Here is a 19976-nt window from a genome sequence, read left to right on the forward strand (position 1 = left end):
CGGACAGATAACTGAAATAGGAACACCAGAAAAAGGGTAGGAGCTGTGTCCCCCAATGGATCCTTCGAGAAAGAGATTTTACGGTAAGCACAAAAATCTCCTTTCCTCTATCGGCTCCATTGGGGGACACAGACCATGGGACGTACCAAAGCCGTCCCTTGGGTGGGTAAGGAATCAGACAGGTAGACTGTTGGACCACCGCCGCCTGCAGTGTCTTACGGCCCAGAGTAACATCAGCTGATGCGAAGGCATGAATCAGGTAGCACCTTGAGAAAGTGTGCAAAGGCGACCACACGGACGCCTTACAGAGCTGCAAGGCCGAAGCCACGTAGTGGAGGGCCCAGGAAGCCCAGAAAAACGGGTGGAAAGAGCCAAAACCCTGAAGGGTGGAATCTTCCCCTTGCAGCGGTAAGCTCCCGAAATAGCAGACTGGATCCATCGAAAAATGGTGGCCGTAGAAGCAGGTTGTCCTGTATGACGACCTTCTGGAAAAACCAAAAAGTCACACTGCCGAAAGGAAAGAGTGACAGAGATAAGTCCGAACAGCCCTCATCACAACCAGGTTGTGGAACAAACGCTTCCAGGGATGAGAAGGGGCCGGACAAAAGGACGGTAGGAGGATGTCCTCACAGAGATGAAAAAATCAAAACCATCTCAGGTAAGAAGGACGGGCCTGGACGGAAAACAACTTGTCCTGGTATACAACCAGGAAGGGAGAAAGGCAGGAGAGAGCTGCCAGCTCTCACATCCTCCTAACAGAGGTAAGAGCAATAAGGAACACCACCTTCCGGGGAAGGGGGCCAAGAGAAATGTCCCCGAGAGGTTCAAAAGGGGCGCCTTGCAGGGCACCTAAGACCAAGTGTAAGTCCCAAGGGAAAGAAGGGGACTGATAAGGAGGGGCAGCTTGTGCCACTCCCTGAACCAGGTTTGGACATGATAATTGAACGCCAAAGGACGTTGAAAAAGAGCGGAAAGGGCCGAACCTTTGACCCTTAAGAGAGCTGAAAGCCAACCCTTGGGCCAGCCCCGACTGGAAAGGGGTCGGGAAAGGAAAACCATGACCGGAGAAAAAGATTGAGTTTCACACCAAAGAAAATAAGACCACCAGGTATGGAGGTAAATCTTGCAGAGGAAGGCTTGTGAGCCCTCAGCATGGTGCGAACCACTTGGGAAGAGAAACCTCAGGTCCTCAGAACCGCTGTCTCAACCGCCATGCCGTCAAAAGCAGAGATGGTAAATAGGGGTGGCACAGGAGACCTGAGATAGGAGGTCTGGACGATAGGGAAGGCGCAGCGTTAAGTCGTTCAGGAGTCTGACCACGACGATGTACCACGCCCGCCGGGGGCAGGCTGGGCCACGAGAATGGCGGGAACACCCCACTGTGAGTTTCCTCAGGACCCCGAAAAGAGAAGAAGAGGAGGAAACAGATAAGGTACGGCAAAGCCTGACCAAGAGAGAGGAACGCTTCAGTTGTGGCGGGACAAGCAGAGGTCCACGCCTGGAGCGCCCCAGGGGTTGCAGATCACTTCAAACACCCCTGGATGAAGGCACCACTCGCCTTGGACAACTGAGGACCGGCCGAGAAGACCACATCCCAGGGACAGCCGGAATGAAGATAGCTGAGATGGCCGGAAACCTGAGTAACGCCAAGAAGGGAAATTGCCCTAGGCCCCAACATGTTGAAGGGGGACCAAGGCCCCAGACTGGCCGGTCCCTGAAAACCCCTCCCCAGCCCAACAGACTGGCAGGGAGGGTCAGGAAGGAGCGCCCCCGAAAAAGCAGGGGGGAAACAAAGCCACCATAGAAGGGACCGACAGGCTGTCGAGAGAGAACGATCTTGGGGTCGAGAGATAATGGAGACCTGTCCCACCGGAAGAGAGACACCAGTTGAAGAGGTCGGTAATGAAACTGGGCAAATGGCACAGCCTCCACGGCCGCCACCAACCGAACCAGGACATCCATGCAAAAGCGAATGGAAACTGGAGCATGGTGCCAAAGTCATCGGACTCTTGATAAGAGAGTCAGCAGATTGGCCGGCAGAGTCGAAAGTGGGCAGAGGCCGCGTCGAACTGGAGCCCCAGGAGAACGGTTGGACTTGTCCCAATTGACCATCCAACCGAAGTGAGACAAGGTCTGGAGGTTGAGACTAAGACTCTCCAGGATCTGGGCCCTGGCTGGAGCTCTGATCAGGAGGTCGTCCAAGTAAGGAATCACTGAGACAACTGTTGTCCGTAAAAGGGCTATCACAGGCGCCAGGACTTTGGTAAAGGTCCGCGGAGAAGTGGCCAGACTGAAATGGAGAGCCACAATAGAAAATGACCATCCGGAACTGCAAAGCAGAGGTACCGCTGATGACCGGGAAACAATGAGATGCGGAGACAGGCATCCTTGATGTCCACCGAGGTACGAAAACTCCCCGTGAACCATGGACGCCAGCACCGAATGGAGAGACTCCATTCGGGATGGAAAAGCAGATGATGCTGGCTGAGATACTCAAGAACCAAGATTTGGCGAATAGAAACGCCTTTCTTGGGAACCCCAAAGAGGTTGGAATAAACCTCAAAAACGTTCCCCTGAAGTAACCGGGATAATTACCACTCGCTGAATGTGCATGGTACAGGCATCCTGGAAGAGTAAGAGGCGACCAACCACCCGAGAAAAGGTCGGCAGGTGGGGACGACTCTTCAGGCCGAGGAAGGCCTACAGGTGCCTGAAGGGGCCGCAAAACGGCAAGAACAGACAGCCTACCTCCGGGAGGGCTGGGTCCGGAAGGAGGGAGCCCTCTTCCCGTGAAGGCGCCTAGCTGGACCCTTTGTTGGTACCCAAGGTCCGCAGAACCGGAAGGAGGACTTACGACGGAAAGCGGTTCTGTGAGCCTTATCCAGAGGTAATAAAGAACTATTATCCGCCTGTCGCCTCACTTCCTGAAGGCTTTAAGCCACATGGAGGGACGGTGGCTACCAGGTAGCTTGTGGCAAAGGCAGCACAGTGGCTGCGCATGAAAGCAAAGGAAACACAAACTCCTTTGCAGATGCTGACCTTTTCAGGATTTGAACCTAGGACCCAGCACTTCAATGCTACAGTGCCAACCACTGAGCCGCCCTAATTCCATAAAACACAGAAAATCTCCAGTTGCGGAGAGGAGGTCCACCGAGCAATGAGGTCCTTGGCGAAGGGATACCGCGCTTGAACCTTCTTCGTTTCCTGAAACTTCTTTTCAGGGTGCCTCCAGGTGGATACCAGCAGGGCGTAAAATTCAGCGAGAGAGCTGAAAGTCTTGGGTGCAGGTCGGTCACAAGGAAAGGAGACTTCTGGACCACGTCCGAAGATCCTGGGTCCTTTAGATGGAAGGTGTCTCTTATGGCCGAAACCAATGAGTACACCACATCAGGCATATCCGAGCGGTCCTCTGAGTCGGAGGCCGAATCAGAACCTCATCCACAAGTTCTCCAGGTGAATGGGAACGAGGTGAGGCAGCCCTGGAGGTTGGGCACGATGAAAGGAAACTTTTGGAGCCACGTCGAATCAGAAACCTCATCCACACCGAAGTGCCTGGGTCATCTAGATGGAAGGCGTCTCTTATGGCCGAAACCAATGAGTGCTCCATGTCCAACATATCCGTGCAGTCCTCTGAATCAGAGGCCGAATCGGAAACTTCACCCACAAGTTCTCTAGGTGAAGAACGTGAGAGGTGGTCTTGGAAGAGGTCGACTGACCTGCTACGCAGTCTGGAGAGCCAGTGCGGCGACCACGGAAGCGTCCTCCGGAGGAGAGACGCCTTGGACAAGTTGGAGTAGCGGCTAGCCCTATGAAGGGAGTGACCGTGCCAACCAGAAGACCCAGAGGATGAGTAAGAGAACACTCCCTTATTACGCCAGCAAGAGCGGTAGAAAAGGGAGAATGTGAGTGGGACCCTCCGGAGGGCCAGTGTAGAGGACCACTCCAAGGCTGTAGCCAAGTTGGGGAGGGGATAGTAGGGGGAGCAGTGGTGCAGGAGGAAGAAGTGGGTTCCGCAGAACCGGGCATGGTAGAATTGCAGCCCCTGTAAGAATAATAGGAGACCAGGGCCCTTGCTATTTGTCCAGAAGGAAAGACAATTCCGGGCTCGGCCATATCCAAAAGGAAACAGCACACCCAGAAACAACCTTGTCCTGGTGTATATGGGTGTCCCCAGAGAAGTAGCAGCTGTGAGAAGCGCTGAACAGCTGAGGAGAGAGAGAGAGTGAGGGGCCGGATCTGGGCCCTGGCTGGTCTGGCCCAGGTGCTTCTCATTGGACTTTAAAAAACCTCCTCTGCACGCGCATAGCGCTGATGGGCAAAGAAAAAGACTGGCCGCATAATAGAATAGAGATTCCCACGGCCGTGAGTGGGCGGGGCTAAAACCCGACCAGAGCCCGCGACCAGAGATAAGAAAATGGCTGGGCTATAATGGCGTCCTCGCCACACAAAGTAAAAAACACCGCCCGCAGCTGCCGACAGGAGAGTAGATATGGCCGGAGATATGGCCGGAGATAGGGGCCGAGCGCAGGAGGAGTCGGCAGTGTTCCGCTGCCGAAATGAAAGTAATTGCACGAGCAGTGTCGGCGTCTGTGAAAAGGCGCAAGGGCTACAACATCCCTAGAGAAGGGAGGCTTAAACCCAGTCCTAGACTACTGATTTTTATGCAGTCCCCCACTGAGTGAAAATCCTGAGTGCCTCCCACCTGAAAGGGTTCCCCACATGTCAGGGAAATAATAATAAAGAGGATTGGGCTGAAGTAGGGGGCCTCCAGAGGATGCAGAATCCTAGAACCTGCAAGAAAAGGGAGAAAAATACTCACCTTCAGTCTGAAGAACTTACCTCATAAAGTCTTCAGCCAGCTTTGTCACCTGTATCATGCCGGGCAACCATGTGCGAGCGAGGCGAGCAGGGAGATAGGGAGACCCGGACCCGTGAGGTACAACCCCAGGCGCTGACTGTTGGCGAGAGGGGGTTGACAGTACATAACGCGATGTCTGTGCCCCCACAATCGCAATGGGGAAACAGTGAGCCGCAGTTCCTGAGTCCCCACCTGAAAACAGAAAAGAAGACGGAATAAAAACTAACATATCCCTAAATCTAGGAAAATAATAAAACATAAGACCTGGTCTGGAGAAACTCCAGACCATGTCCACCTCCTTAGACACTAAGCTAAAACTGATTAGCTCAGTGGCCTGGAGGTGGGTATATCCTGCTGGGAGGAGCTGACTTTTCTTGTTGCCATAGTGTCAAGCCTCCTAGTGACAGCAGCATACACCCATGGTCTGTGTCCCCCAATGGAGCCGATAGAGAAAAAAAGGAGATTTTTTAGACTTACCGTAAAATCTCTTTCTCGAAGGATCCATTGGGGGGACACAGACTCTGGGTATATGCTGCTGTCTCTAGGAGGTTGACACTATGGTAACCAAAAAGTCTGCTCCTCCCAGCAGGATATACATGGCTCCAGGCCACTGAGCAATTCAGTTTAGTCTCAGAGCAATAGGAGGAGACCGACAGGTCAAAGGAAAAAAACCATGAACTGTCTGAGAACCCGAAGAACAATAACTGAACACTCCCTCGGACAGATAAATGAAAAGGGAACCCCAGAAAGGGGGCGGGATCTGTTTCCCCCAATGGATCCTTCGAGAAAGAGATTTTACGGTAAGTCTAAAAAATCTCCTTTTCTCTATCGGCTCCATTGGGGGACAAAGACTCTGGGACGTACCAAAGCTGTACGTTGGGTGGGCAGAGAATAAAAAGGTCAGGCAGTCGGCTGTACCACCGCCGTATGCAACACCTTACGGCCCAGACTAGCATCAGCCGATGCGAAGGTATGAACCTGATAGAATTTTGAAAAAGTGTGACAAGACGACCAAGTGGCCGCTTTACAGATCTGCGAGGCCGAGGCCTTGTTTCGGAGAGACCAGGATGCTCCCACAGAGCGGGTGGAATGAGCCAAAACCCTGAAAGGTGGGGTCCTCCCCTTGCAGCGGTAAGCTTCAGAAATAGCACATCAGATCCACCGAGAAATGGTGACCTTAGAAGCAGGCTGGCCCTTCCGACGGCCTTCCGTAAGGACGAAAAAAAAAAAATCGCACTGACGAAAGGAAGAGGTGACGGAAAGATAAGTCCGAACCGCTCGAACCACATCCAATTTGTGAAGCAGGCGCTCCCTGGGATGAGAAGGAGCGGGACAAAAGGACGGAAGGATGATGTCCTCGTTGAGATGAAAGGCCGAAATGACTTAAGGCAAGAAAGACGGATCTGGTCGGAAAACAACCTTGTCCTGATGAATTATAAGGAAAGGGGAATGGCAGGAGAGAGCTGCCAGTTCAGAAACTCTCCTAATGGAGGTAATAGCTATAAGAAAAGCCACTTTCCAGGAAAGGAGGCGAAGGCGAATCACCTGGTAAGAGAAGCCACGGGCCCTTAGAACCGCGGTCTCAACCGCCAATCCGTCAAATGCAGCGACTGTAAATTGGGGGGGGGGGGGGGCAAAGGGGACCCTGTGACTGTAGGTCTGGACGAAGAGGAAGGCGGAAGGGAACGTCGTCCAGAAGCCAGACCACGTCGGCGTACCAAGCCCTTCGAGGCCAGTCTGGCGCCTTGAGCTTCCTCAGAAGCCTGGGAAGGAGGGGGAGAGGAGGAAACAGGTAGGGTAGGACAAAGCCCGACCACGGAATTACTAAGGCATCCGCAGCTAGAGCCAGGTGGTCCCTTGTCTTTGACACAAACTTCGGAACTTTCCGGTTGTGTTGAGACGCGAAGAGACCCACGTCCGGGATCCCCCAGAGGTCGCAGATCTGCACGAACACCTCCGGAAGAAGAGACCACTCCCCGACTGAGGAAATCCGCTTCCCAATTGAGAACTCCCGGAATGTGAATCGCTGCCCAGAGGAGGCTCTTTGACACCTCGGACATGGCCGCTGAGCTGCGAGTGCCGCCCTGCCGATTGATGTATGCCACAGCTGTGGCATTGTCCAACTGGACACGGACAGGGTGACCCAGAAGCAGGGACTCCCAATGCTTCAGACACAGATAAATCGCCCTCAGTTCCAGAATGTTTATGGAAAGAAGGGCTACTTGGGGAGGCCAGAGGCCCTGAATCGTCTGATCCCTGAAAACACCCCCCCAGCCCGACAGGCTGGCGTCCGTCGTGACCACCTGCCAGTGGAAGGGGAGGAACGAACGCCCCTGAAGAAGAGGGGAGCGTAGCCACCAGTGCAGAGACCGCCGAGTCCGGAGCGGGGAGGAGCCTGGTTGGACCCTTTAGAGGGGCCAAACGTCCGAAAGGAAGAAGACTTCCTACGGAAATAAGTGCTAGATTTGTTTTGAAGTAATAAGGAGCTCTTGCCCCCTGTCGCCTCAAAGATAAATCTCATCCAGGCGCTTGCCAAAAAGACGGGAACCAGTAAAAGGAATCTCGGTGAGAGACTTCTTAGATGCAGCGTCCGCATCCCAAGTTTTAAGCCAAATGGAACGACGGAGGGCCACTAAATTACCGGTGGCATAGGCAGCGCAGCGAGCTGAGTGCAAGGAAGCATGAACACATCAAATCTCCAGCTTTTGAACATTGCAGAGCCAGAGCAGACAGTTCTTCCGGGGGAGAACCTGAAAGAATGCCCTGACGGAGTTGGGATTGCCAAACCAAGAGGGCCTTAGACACCCAGGTGGAGGCGAAGGCAGGGAGCAGGGAAGAACCCGTTGCTTCAAAGGCATACTTCGCTAACAACTCAACCTTTTTGTCTGCAGGATCCTTGAAGGCCGCTGCATCCGCCAGCGGCAAAGTAGTAGCTTTAGAGAGGCGGGAAACGGGAGGATCCACCGACGGAGAGGAAGTCCCTTTGGAAACAAGGTCCTTGGCGAAAGGATTCTCTTCAGTCCCTGAAACTTCTTCTCAGGATGCTTCCAGGCAGATTCTAGAATGCCTCAAATTCAGCGTGAGAGCTTAACACTTTGGGTGCCGGTCGGGCACGATGAAAGGATACTTCTGAAGCTGCGTCCGAAGTTCCTGGGTCCTCTAGGTTAAAAGGTGTCTCTTATGGCCATAACCAATGAGTTCACCGTGTCCACCGAGTCGGATGCCGAATCAGAACCCTCGGCCGCTAGCTCTCCAGGAGAGTGCGAACGAGTGGAGGCAGCCCTGGAACAGGGAGACTCCGACCTGGTACGAGGTTCAGAAGAGTCAGAGGAGACACCCCTATTACGCTTATGCGAAGCGTAGGGAGAAGGGGAACAGGACCTTCTAGAGGGCCGGTGAAGGGTAGACCTCTCCAAGGCAGTCACCACAGAACGGGAGACCTGTGCCAAGTCGGATATAGACTGGGAGAGGGAGGAAACCCAGGCTTGAGGGGCGGCCGAACCCACCAGGTCTGAAGGGGCACCTGGGTTAGAAATAGCAGGGGGGTCTGGGGGAGCAGTGGAGCAGGCAGGACAAGTGGGTTCAGCAGAACCTGACATTTTTACAGAGAAGCTTTTACAAGCGTAATGGGTAACTAATATTCCCGGAATCTGCTTAGAGGGAGGAACAGTTCTGGGCAGGACATAGTCAAAAAATGAACAGTCTCACCCAGAGTCTGTGTCCCAAGGCAGCTGCTGTGAGGAGAACTCTGCACCGTGCTGAGGGAGAGAGAAAAAACGCCGGCCAATAGGAGGAAGAGGCCGGGTCAGGGCAAGGAGCTCTGTGATTGGCCCCTGCACGGCCCCAACGCGTGCACAGCGCTGATTGGATGCCCTTTTCGCGCTGCTGAGGAGCTTATGCGTCCAGGTGGGCGGAGCTAACATCCGCCGGGCCATTGAAGATATACCGCGGGACTCCTGTAATGGCGCTCGCTCCGAACCCCGAGCGCACACTCCGCCTGTAGTGGATCCTGTGCGCCCCGGGAACGGAGCGAAAAAACGCACGCCTCTAATAAAGTGCCCATATAGACAAAACACTGCCCCAAGCTGCACTGCCCCCCATTTAATAAAAAATACTCCCCCTGCAGGGAAAAGTATCCCCCAGCCAGCCCAGCCTCTGTAGGATAGTGCCAAAAAAACAGAGGGTCTCCAGCTGTTGCAAGACCTAAGGAGAAAAAGATACTCACCTATGCTGAAGAACTTACCTAAAGAAGTCTTCAGAATGTAGTCTTCAGTCAGCATTTTCACCTGCGGCAAGCCAAGCTCATAGCGAGGCGAACAGGGAGGTAGGGGGACCCGGACCCATTAGGTACAACCCCAAGCGCTGACCGTTGGCGAGAGGGGGTTCTCAGTACATCCAAGATGCCTGCCACCTCTGGCAATGAGGAAACAGTGAACATTGCTTTCCTGAGTTCCCACCTGAAAACAGAAATAAAAAGGAATAAAGAACTAACACAGTCCCTAAACCTAATAAAATAAAAAATATGAGACTTTGTCTGGAGGAAACCAGACCCTGTCCACTTCCTTAAGACACTAAGCAAAAACTGAATTGCTCAGTGGCCTGTAGGCGGGTATATCCTGCTGGGAGGAGCCAACTTTTTGGTTACCATAGTGTCAACCTCCTAGAGACAGCAGCATATACCCAGAGCCTGTGTCCCCCAATGGAGCCGATAGAGAAATAAGTTTTTTTTCCTGGATAACCCCTTTAAATCTGCGCTGAATACTGTACGTGTAAATAGACCATAAGGACTCAAAACAATCTTCGTTTTTTCCTCCACATCTTCTAAAAATCATAACCCTTTCAATTTTGCACCTACAGACCCATATAACGGCTTGTTTTTTGCATCACCAATTGTACTTTGTAATGACATTATTTATTTTATAACAATCTGTGGCGAAACAAAAAATAAAATGTATTTGTGGCGTGAAAAAAACAACCATTTTGCAAATGTTTAGGGCTTCCGTTTCTACGCAGTGCACTTTTCGTTACAAAATGACCAATTATGTTTATTCTGTAGGTTCATATGGTTACATGGATACCCAATTTATGTAGTTTTTATTTATTTTACTACTAAAAAAATTGTAACTACATGCACCAAAATTTGCATGTTTAAAATTGTCATTTTCTGACCCCTATAACTTTTTTATTTTTCCACGTATGGGGCTATATGAGGGCTTTTTTTTTTGTGCCATGGTCTGTATTTTTTTTATCGGTACCATTTTTGTTTTGATGGGACTTTTTGATCACTTTTTATTAATATTTTCATGGTATATGAATTGACAAAAATTCACACTTTTGGACTTCGGTATTTTTTTACGTGTACCCCATCGACCATGCAGTTTAGCTAACCTCATATTTTAATAGTTCAGACATTTACGCACACGGTGGTACCACATATGATTATTTTTTTTTTTTTATTACATTATTTTATTTAAAAAATAGGAAAATGTTGTGGGAACCCTGGCTCGATTCTACCCACTGTCCAGTCCGTCACTGTCTCACCACATACTGATCCGAAGGGGAGGAATGGGAGGGCGTGGGGGGTAAGATGGCCTTATGCTATAGGAGTCTGGCCGTGTATATGTATGTTCATTTAACTACGCAGGAATATTTTACTTGAGCTTCTGCCTTGTATTACTTGCATATAGCAGTTCACTGTTACCCTATGTCAATATTATCTACCTTATGCTGTAGAAGTACCTATGGATTTATTATTGTTTCTCCCTTCCCTTTTTTTTTGTTGTTGTTGTTGTTTTTCTTTATTATTTTGAGTTACGGCTGTTATGGCCTCTGTTACTGGTTTTGCTGAACTGATATGTCTGTACATTGACTTTGTGCAACAATAAAGCTTCATGGTTTGATTGTTAAAAAATAGGAAAAGGGGGAAGATTAACATTTTTATTGGGGGGGGGGGCTTCTAAATGTTTTACTTCTTTTTTTTAGCCCCTTTAGGGGGCTATACCATGCAATCTTATGATTGCATACACTGTTCAATGCTATGCCATAGCATGGCATTGATTTGTGTTACCGGTGCTCTGGTGCTCTAGGCATGGAGGAGTAGATCGCCGATCGGAAGATGAGGAGGCAGGTGAGGACCCTCCCTTCATCCAGTAAGCTGATCGGAACATCAGGATTCTGTTGCGATAGTCCTGATCAGCTGTGGGGATAGTTTTAGGAATTGAAAGATCGTCCAGCTCTCCACCGCCGCCTCAGTGCGCGGACTCGTGCGGACACCACGAAGACGGATAATTGAAAAATAGAGCAATGTCCAGCACAAAAGCACGATGCAAGATGAAATTTATTGTAGATACACACAGCAAACAGCAACACGGATCATGGAGTAGAGTGACGCGTTTCAGCAACCTTAGTCGCCTTAGTCATACCAATAGTAGTTTTACTTTCAGTTTAGATGCTGCAATCAACTTTGATCACGGCGTCTGAAGGGTTAATGCCGGGCATTGGCCCAATTGGTGGTGCCCAGCATTAGACGTGCGTCCTGGCTGCCGGTAGCAACTGGGACCCACAGGGTTTAACCCGTTCTCTGCTCGTGAGGTACATCCTGAGACTTAAGGACTTGGGAACGGGGGGTACTCCAATGGAATTTTATATTTTTTTCAATTCAACTGGTGCAAGAAAGTTAAACAGATATGTAAATTACTTCTGTTAAAAATCTTAATCCTTCCAGTACTTCTCAGCTGCTGCAGGTTCCACAGGAAGTTCTTTTCTTTTTTAATTTCCTTTCTGTCTGACACTGTCTGTGCTCTCTGCTCTGCTGACACCTCTGTCCATTTTAGCAACTGTCCAAAGCAGGATAGGTTGTCTATGGGGATTTTGTCCTGCTCTTGACAGTTCCTGACATGGACAGAGGTGTCAGCAGAGAGCACTGTGGTCAGACAGAAAAGACATTAAAAAAGAAAAAAAATTCCTGTGGAACATACAGCAGCTGATAAGTATTGGAAGGATTAAAATTTTTAAGTAGAAGTAATTTACAAATCTCTTTAACTTTCTGGCACCAGTTGATTTTAAAAAAAAAAAAAAAAAAAAAAAAAGTTTTCCACTGGAGTAGCCCTTTAACCCCTTAAGGACCAAGGACGTACCGGTACGTCCTTGGTCTTGCTCTCCTGATATAACGCGGGGTTACACAGTAACCCCGCGTCATATCACGGCGGGCACGGCGTCATAGTGAAGCCGGGACCCGCCTCTAATAGCGTGCAGCGCCGATCGCGGCGCCGCGCGCTATTAACCCTTTTCTTATGAGAAACCAGTGATCAATGATGAAGATCAGTGTGTGCAGTGTTATAGGTCCCTATGGGACCTATAACACTGCAAAAAAAAAGTGAATAAAGATCATTTAACTCCTCCCCTATTAAAAGTTTGAATCACCCCCCTTTTCCAATAAAAAAAAAAAACAGTGTAAATAAAAATAAAAATAAACATATATGGTATCACCGTGTGCGGAAATGTCCGAATTATAAAAATATATCATTAATTTAACCGCTCGATCAATAAGTCCTATCAATGCAAAAATGGTACCGTTAAAAATTTCAGATCACGGCGCAAAAAATTAGCCCACATACCGCCCCATACACGGAAAAATAAAAAAGTTAGAGGGGTCAGAAGATGACAATTTTAAACGTATTAATTTTCCTACATGTAGTTATGATTTTTTTCCAGAAGTCCGACAAAATCAAACCTATATAAGTAGGGTATCATTTTAATCGTATGGACCTACAGAAGATAAGGTGTCATTTTTACCGAAAAATGTACTACGTAGAAACGGAAGCCCCCAAAAGTTACAAAACAGCTTTTTTGTTTTCAATTTTGTCGCACAATGATTTTTTTTTCTGTTTCACTGTAGATTTTTGGGCAAAATGACTGATGTCATTACAAAGTAGGATTAGTGGCGCAAAAAATAAGCCATCATATGGATTTTTAGGTGCAAAATTGAAAGAGTTATGATTTTTTAAAGGCAAGGAGCAAAAAACGAAAATGCAAAAACGGAAAAAACCCCGGTCCTTAAGGGGTTAAGAGCAAGAACGATCCAGATCAAAGACAGACGTAATCTCGATAGATACACTTACATTTTAATAGGAAAACTCATCATTAACTTTGTGCAGCCTGAACCGCTAGCAGCATGAAAAAGAACCTTAATGGTCTATTCACACGTAAAGATTCTGGGCAGATTTAATGTGCAGACTTGATGCGCAGGATTTTCTGCTGCAGATCTCAATGTAAACTGAATGACTAAACACAGCTTGAAATCCTGCGCATCAAATCTGCGCAGAATACTGAATAGACCCTAAAGGTCCCCTGGACCTCACACTCCGGCACCTGGCAAGTATAGAGAACAGTTATGCGGCATAGAGCGGGGGGAAAAAAAGTTGAATGCGGCTGCTCCAGCCCCGCTCACAGCGCCATTATTCCAATAGTCAGACTATGTGCAAAGAGTGTGGGGACACTCTTTTACCTTTCAGGGCTTGGGGCCTTGTGTAAAGCAGACATGTTCTCTTGAAAGAAGGACAGGCTCTCATTACAACAGTACCATGATTTACTTTGAAATGCTACAGCATTTCAGAGGAATCAGTCTTAAAATTGGTAGATTCCAGCCAGATTCTCACTAGCATGCAAGCCTTGAAAGATCTCTCCTAGTTTGTGTATAAGAAAAGATCTACCACTAGCACGTTGTAATAAGGGAGCCTGCCCCTGTTTTATGCTGCAAGATGTTTGGTATATTAAGAGAGAGCACAGGAAGTGGGAGTGGGGCTTAGCTACTGCTATGTGCAGGAGAAGAGGAAGCAAGTTTGGGCTGTGTACCTACAATGTTAGCTTGTCTCCCTTTTCCAGAGGATCCTTACTGTTGCAGAAAAGTAAATTAAAGGCTTATCGTCTCTGCAGCAGTTCAGTGATTAGTGTATCCCCTTACTTGTTGTGCTGCTGCTGTTTCTTTCATTTTGTAAAGCCAGTGTATCAATATCTCCTTCTCATTCCACATGCCATATATAGTAGTTTATTGTAAATCATCCCCCAGCACAGTGCCAGTCTGTGCAGTCTAGTGAATTTGGGGCCCATAAAACTTCTCCAAAATAATCTAAAAAAAATAAATAAATAAAAAAAAGACAACTTACCATCTACATTGTACATATCCACCTCACTTTCAGTAATGCAGACTGTCTCCCACTGGTTACTCTGTGAAGTAACAACAGCTTATCAGTAATTTTAGGACATGTGAGAGGCAAAGACACAATAGCAACTTTTGGGAGCTGATCATTAAACATGCTACCTCATTGCTGTCATCTGCAGAAACATAAAAGGAAATGCTTTGTGTTCCAACATTGAAATCAATCCAAAAGTCTTCCAGCTTTTCATCACATGGTGTCTGGAACTAGAAAATCATAACATTGAAAATGCATACTTACACGATGGTCTAGATGGAAAGTCACCATGCCCCCTTTTACCAGTCAGACTTGAATAAAAGCCAGAGGCAAGGGTTCTCCCTGCACTCAGGCTGTCAATGATGCCGGGCTGGGAAGGAAGGGGCATGGCTAGCATGACTGGAAGCCACTGCACCCGCTCCTCTAGAAAAAAGTAAAGGGTGTCTGCTATTAACCCCATAGGGACCAAGCATTTTTCTGTTTTTACACTTTTGTTTTTTCCTCCTTACCTTTTAAAAATCATAACCCTTTCAATTTTGCACCTAAAAATCCACGAGGGCTTATTTTTTGCGCCACCAATTCTACTTTGTAATGACATCAGTCATTTTACACAAAAAATTTTTGCAAAACGGAAAAAAAAATCATTGTGCGAAAAAATTGAAGAAAAAACACAATTTTTTTAATTTTGGGGGCTTCTGTTTCTACGCTGTAAATTTTTCGGTAAAAATTACACTTTATCTTCTGTAGGTCCATACGGAAAAAATTCAATAAAGGATCTACATTTTTAAAGGAACTGCTGGACCACCTTTTCTTCGATTAAAATGATACCCTACTTAAAATAGGTTTGATTTTGTCGTACTTCTGGAAAAAATCATAACTACATGCACAAAAATGTATACAATTAAAATGGTCCTCTTCTGACCCCTATAACTTTTTTATTTTTCCGCGTACAGGGTGGTTTGAGGGCTAATTTTTAGCGCCGTGATCTGAAGTTTTAATCGGTACCATTTTTATTTTGATCGGACTTCTTGATCGCTTTTTATTCCTTTTTTTATGGTATGAAAAGTGACCAAAAATACACTATTTTGGACTTGCGTGTACGCCATTGACCGTGCGGTTTAATTAATTTTATATTTTTATAGTTCGGACATTTACGAATGTGGCGATACCACATATGTTTATTTTTATTATGGTTACATATTTTTAATATGAAATTTGGGAAAAGGGGGGCGATTTAAACTTTTAATAAGGAAGGGGTTAATGTGTGTGTTTTTAAACTTTTTTTTTTTTCTACACTTTTAGTCCCCTTAGGGGACTTTTAGGAGGAATCATCAGATTCCTCATACTGATCATTGTGGTTTCATAAAACCACAATGATCTGTGTGCTTTGCGCTCGATTGATAATGCCTGGTCCTGCCAGGCTTTATCATTCAGAGCACAAGAGCCGCTGCTGCAGTAGTGGATCGCTCCCCCGCGATTGCACTGCGGGGGGGGGGGGGGCGATACACCCCACTGGACCACCAGGGACTGAATAAAGGCACCTTTAGACGCCGCTGTCAACTTTGACAGCTGCGATCTAAAGGGTTAATAGCCGGCCGCGGGATCGCCGCATGTTGGCTATTAACGCCGCCCCCCAGCTACAGGAATCAGCTGGGGGCCGGCCGGTATGACGCAGGCTCGAGTCAGGAGTGCGCGTCATACCCCGGTAACGGCCATTGGACGAGCATAGACGTCCATGGTCGTTATCGGGTTAAACCTCATTTTTTAGCTCTATGAAACACTGTTTTTCTGACCTGTCAGTTCCCGGGGCTGGCAAATTTTTTTCAAGAGCACTAAACATACATTTTGCAACTAATATAAATGGAGAAATAAATACAAATACTTCTAGATATGTACAGGATAATGCAGATTAAGGTTGCAACATTTTTACAGTTCCTGTCACTTAATCCTATTGACAAATACAAGCCAACATTTTGATTTACCTGGTGATGATCCAAATGTGCAGAGATACAGGGATACGTAAACACCCTATAAACAATGAAAGTAATAGGACTGATTAGAACAATTCTTATTGAAGTTGCACATACAACAGCTAGTTTGATTGTAGCAACATACCTATTGTAAATGTTGGACGGGTACCATATACTAAGCCTCTAAAAAAAGTGGTACACTTTATGCATGAACAATCAATTGCGATTAAAGGGGTACTCTGCCCACAGACATCTTATTCCCCATCCAAAGGATAGGGGATAAGATGTCAATTCGCAGGGGCCCGCCGCTCCCATAATGTCTATGGGAGGGGGTGTGACAACGTGACATCACGTCTCTGGCCGCGGAAACCCAGCATTCCAAACCTACTGTTTTCTAAACCCAGTGTTCTAAACCTACTGTTCCTTTGGATAGGGGATAAGATGTCCGTGGGCAGAGTACCCCTAAGTATAAATTAAAGTTATAGCTGTCATTCATCTTTTTAATTGTAATTATTTTTCAATCATCATCATACAATTTAACATATTATTTTAAAGGGATATTTCACCATAAAAATGTCCTTTTAGGAATGGAGCCAGCCTGGTGACCAGCTGCTTACTGTAGATATTGTCTCTGAAACCCTCAGTGATCAGTTGTATCACCATGAAAAGTTGAGGGTAGCAATGTATTTCCTCACAAAGAATAATCTGGCAGTTATTCAAGTCTTATTCATTCATCTTTAATGCAAACTGTTTTGCTTCATCTTAGATCTACATCAACCGAATAGCAATTTGCTTTAAAAAGGGAAACTGATCAACCCCACTAACCTAAATATACAGGTGGTTAGTGTGGGTGATCCTGAGTAAAATTATGTACTCTTTACCCCAATCTGTTCAGCCATTCCAGAGATATAGCACAATGTTGTTATATGTAAATAAACTCTTAACTGCACTGGAGGCTGGTTTTTACAGACTGCATCTGCTTCACTGAAGCGAACCCCAGGGTTGACGCCGCTTGCTTATCAAGGAGAAGGAAACAAATATTGATAAGCGGGACAGGGACGGCATCAGAGGTGCAGATAGTCCTCAGACCCCCCACCAGTGCAGTTAAGAGTTTATTTGTATATTGTTGGATTGTGCTATATCTCAGGAATAGCTAAACGGATTGGGGTAAGGAATACATTGCTTAACTAAGGACCACCCACACTAACACCTGTATATTCAGGTTAGCGGGGTTGATCAGTTTCCCTTTTAAAGCAAATGGTTATTCAGTTGATGTAGATCTAAGATGAAGCAAAACACTTGTGGCATTAAAGATGAATGAATAAGATTTGTTTCAAATCTATGCTTATTGTGTTGGATATAACCAAATAAACTTTTACATACCACAGGTGCTCCCACGGTGACACTGGTGTTCTGTTTCAAACCCCATGGAGCAATTGTGTTTCTGAGCTGCAGCGTGACTTTTAGGACCGGGAAGCAACCAGGTCCAGTGTGTCATACTGGTACTCACCTTTCTGGCCAAGGTGGGATATTGCTGCGGCCAGCGATTCGCTAAGCTGCAGTATGACACACTGGACCCTGGTGCTTACCGGATCCGACACTTCATGCTGCAGCTCTGAAAGACACTGAAACCGTAGACACTGCAAGACCACTGAAGGCAAGTACAGGTTTTGTAGTAACCCACACAATGGGCATAGATTTGAACCCCCTTCCTGCTGGATAACCACTTTAACCTCTTAAGGACGCAGGGCGTATGGATACGCCCTGCATTCCGAGTCCTTAAGGACGCAGGGCGTATCCATACGCCCGTGGGAATTCCGGTCCCCACCGCTAGCCGGTTGGGGACCGGAGCCGGATGCCTGCTGAAATCATTCAGCAGGCATCCCGGCATATCGCCCAGGGGGGTCCTGAGACCCCCCCATGTCGGCGATCGGAGAAAATTGCATGTCAATTCAGACATGCGATTTTCTCCAATTCCGGGCTGATCGGGTCTCTGGTGACCCGATCACCCGGAAAATAGGGCTGATCGGAGTTGTCAGCAACACCCCCGATCAGCCTAAAGGATTGGAGTGAGGTCGCAAAGCTGCGATCTACTCCTATCCCCTGCCATTACTCAGAACGGAGTTCTGACCAATGGCAGCGCAGGACAGGGGGTTGCCATGGCAACCCCCCATTCTGCCCGCCCCTGGATGTCAATGGGCTCTGGAAAGAAGATGGAGGCCGTACCTGCAGGAGAAGATGCCTGGGGACCTGGGATCTTCGCTGGAGCCTGCAGGATCCTGATCAGGTAGGGAATCGACAGTGGGGGGGGGATTGAAAGTGAAAGTAAATCGATCTTTACTGTGGCAACCACTAGGGGGGCCAAACTGCAACTCCCAGCATGCCCAGAGAGCCAAAGGCTGTCTGGGCATGCTGGGAGTTGTAGATTTGCAACATCTGGAGGGTCACAGTTTGAAGACCACTGTTACAGTGGTGCCCAAACAGTAGCCCTCCAGATGTTGCCAAACTACAACTCTCAGCATGCCTTGACTGCCCAGGCATGCTGGGAGTTGTAGTTCTGTAACATCTGTCCCTTCAGATTTAGCAATTTTCATGACATTTTGGGAAATTGCTGCTCTACTTTGAAGCCCTCTAATTTTTTCAAAAAGCAAAAGTATGTCCATTTTATGATGCCAACATAAAGTGGACATATTGTATTTGTGAAGAAAAATAAAATGTATTTGGAATATCCATTTTCCTTACAATTAGAGAGCTTCAAAGTTAGAAAAATGCAAAATTTTCACAATTTTCATGAAATTTGGGGATTTTTCCCCAAAAAAGGATGCAATTAACGCCGAAAATTTACCACCAAAATAAAGTAGAATATGTCACGAAAAAAGTATCTCAGAATCAGAATATTCGGGAAAAAAAGTGTTTTCGCGTTATTAATTCGTAAAGTGACGGTGGTCAGAATTGCGAAAAAGGGCTCAGTCCTTAAGGTGAAAAAGGGCTGCGTCCTTAAGGGGTTAATATATGTTTATAACACAATTACCTTCGTTTATCGCCCAGCATGCCGTTCACGAGATTAAGAAATTTTCTACAATCCTGAATAAACAGCAATTACAAACAATTAGCAAATAAAATATAAGTTCATACAGCCAAATAGTCATGTGTTATCTTTATTTCTCCTTCAAAACACACAGTTTCAAATTCTGAGTCCTTTATTCCCTTGAAAGTAGTGGTGATGAACTCCATTGGAAACCATTGGCTTGCCAGCTCCTTCCGTTCAGCCTCTGAAGTCATTCTGCACAAAGCTTCTGTAATTGCCACTTGTAAATCATAATCTATATATATATATAAAAAATAAAAATATTCTACATAATTGTTATACACAGACTTACCTACATTAACAGCTATATAATTACAGCCACAGTCATATATCATTTATTCACATGAAACTTGTAGAAACTAGATGTAGGGCTAAACTATTTGCCCTGTTTCTCATGTATACTATGTGGACAAAACTATTGGGACACCTACACACTATAACTAAAGAAGCTTTTAGGAAATCCTGAAAAGGCATTTACAGTTATAACAGCTTCTACTCGTCGGGGAATACTTTCTACAAGATTTTGGTGGGTGCCTGTGGGCATTTAACCCCTTAAAGTGTATCTGTCGTCAACAAAAACGTTTTATATAATGTAGATAATAACATTATATGTATATTTGTAATATACATTGGTTAAAAATGTGTATATATTTGCCCCTGCAGCTATTGCCTGTGTGTCTGCACAGAGCCCTGCTTTTCCTGCCCTAACTTCCTGCATTTGGACTCCTCATAGAGACACACAGGCACAGACAGCATTTTTTCACCCAAAAATAAACACATTTGTTAACCAATGTATATTACAAATATACATATGTTATTATCTACATTATATAAAAAGTTTTTCTTGATAACAGGTAAACTTTAAAGGG

At 46.8% G+C, this 19976-nt stretch overlaps 1 protein-coding gene across 9 annotated transcripts in view; it reads right to left on the minus strand.

Moving 5' to 3' along the window:
- Window positions 1-19976, minus strand: part of SYCP2 (synaptonemal complex protein 2) — a 266941-nt gene that overhangs the window by 184803 nt on the left and 62162 nt on the right. For all 9 annotated transcript variants that reach the window (XM_056548745.1, XM_056548746.1, XM_056548744.1 and 6 more), the window contains exons 10-14: window positions 19200-19342; window positions 19051-19103; window positions 16032-16077; window positions 14178-14279; window positions 14023-14083 (exon numbers count right to left, since the gene is read on the minus strand). In XM_056548745.1, the coding sequence (XP_056404720.1) occupies window positions 14023-14083; window positions 14178-14279; window positions 16032-16077; window positions 19051-19103; window positions 19200-19342 (405 nt within the window). The remainder of the gene's footprint in view (window positions 1-14022; window positions 14084-14177; window positions 14280-16031; window positions 16078-19050; window positions 19104-19199; window positions 19343-19976) is intronic.

This window comes from Hyla sarda, chromosome 12, assembly GCF_029499605.1.
Source record: "Hyla sarda isolate aHylSar1 chromosome 12, aHylSar1.hap1, whole genome shotgun sequence".
NCBI classification, from domain to species: domain Eukaryota; kingdom Metazoa; phylum Chordata; class Amphibia; order Anura; family Hylidae; genus Hyla; species Hyla sarda.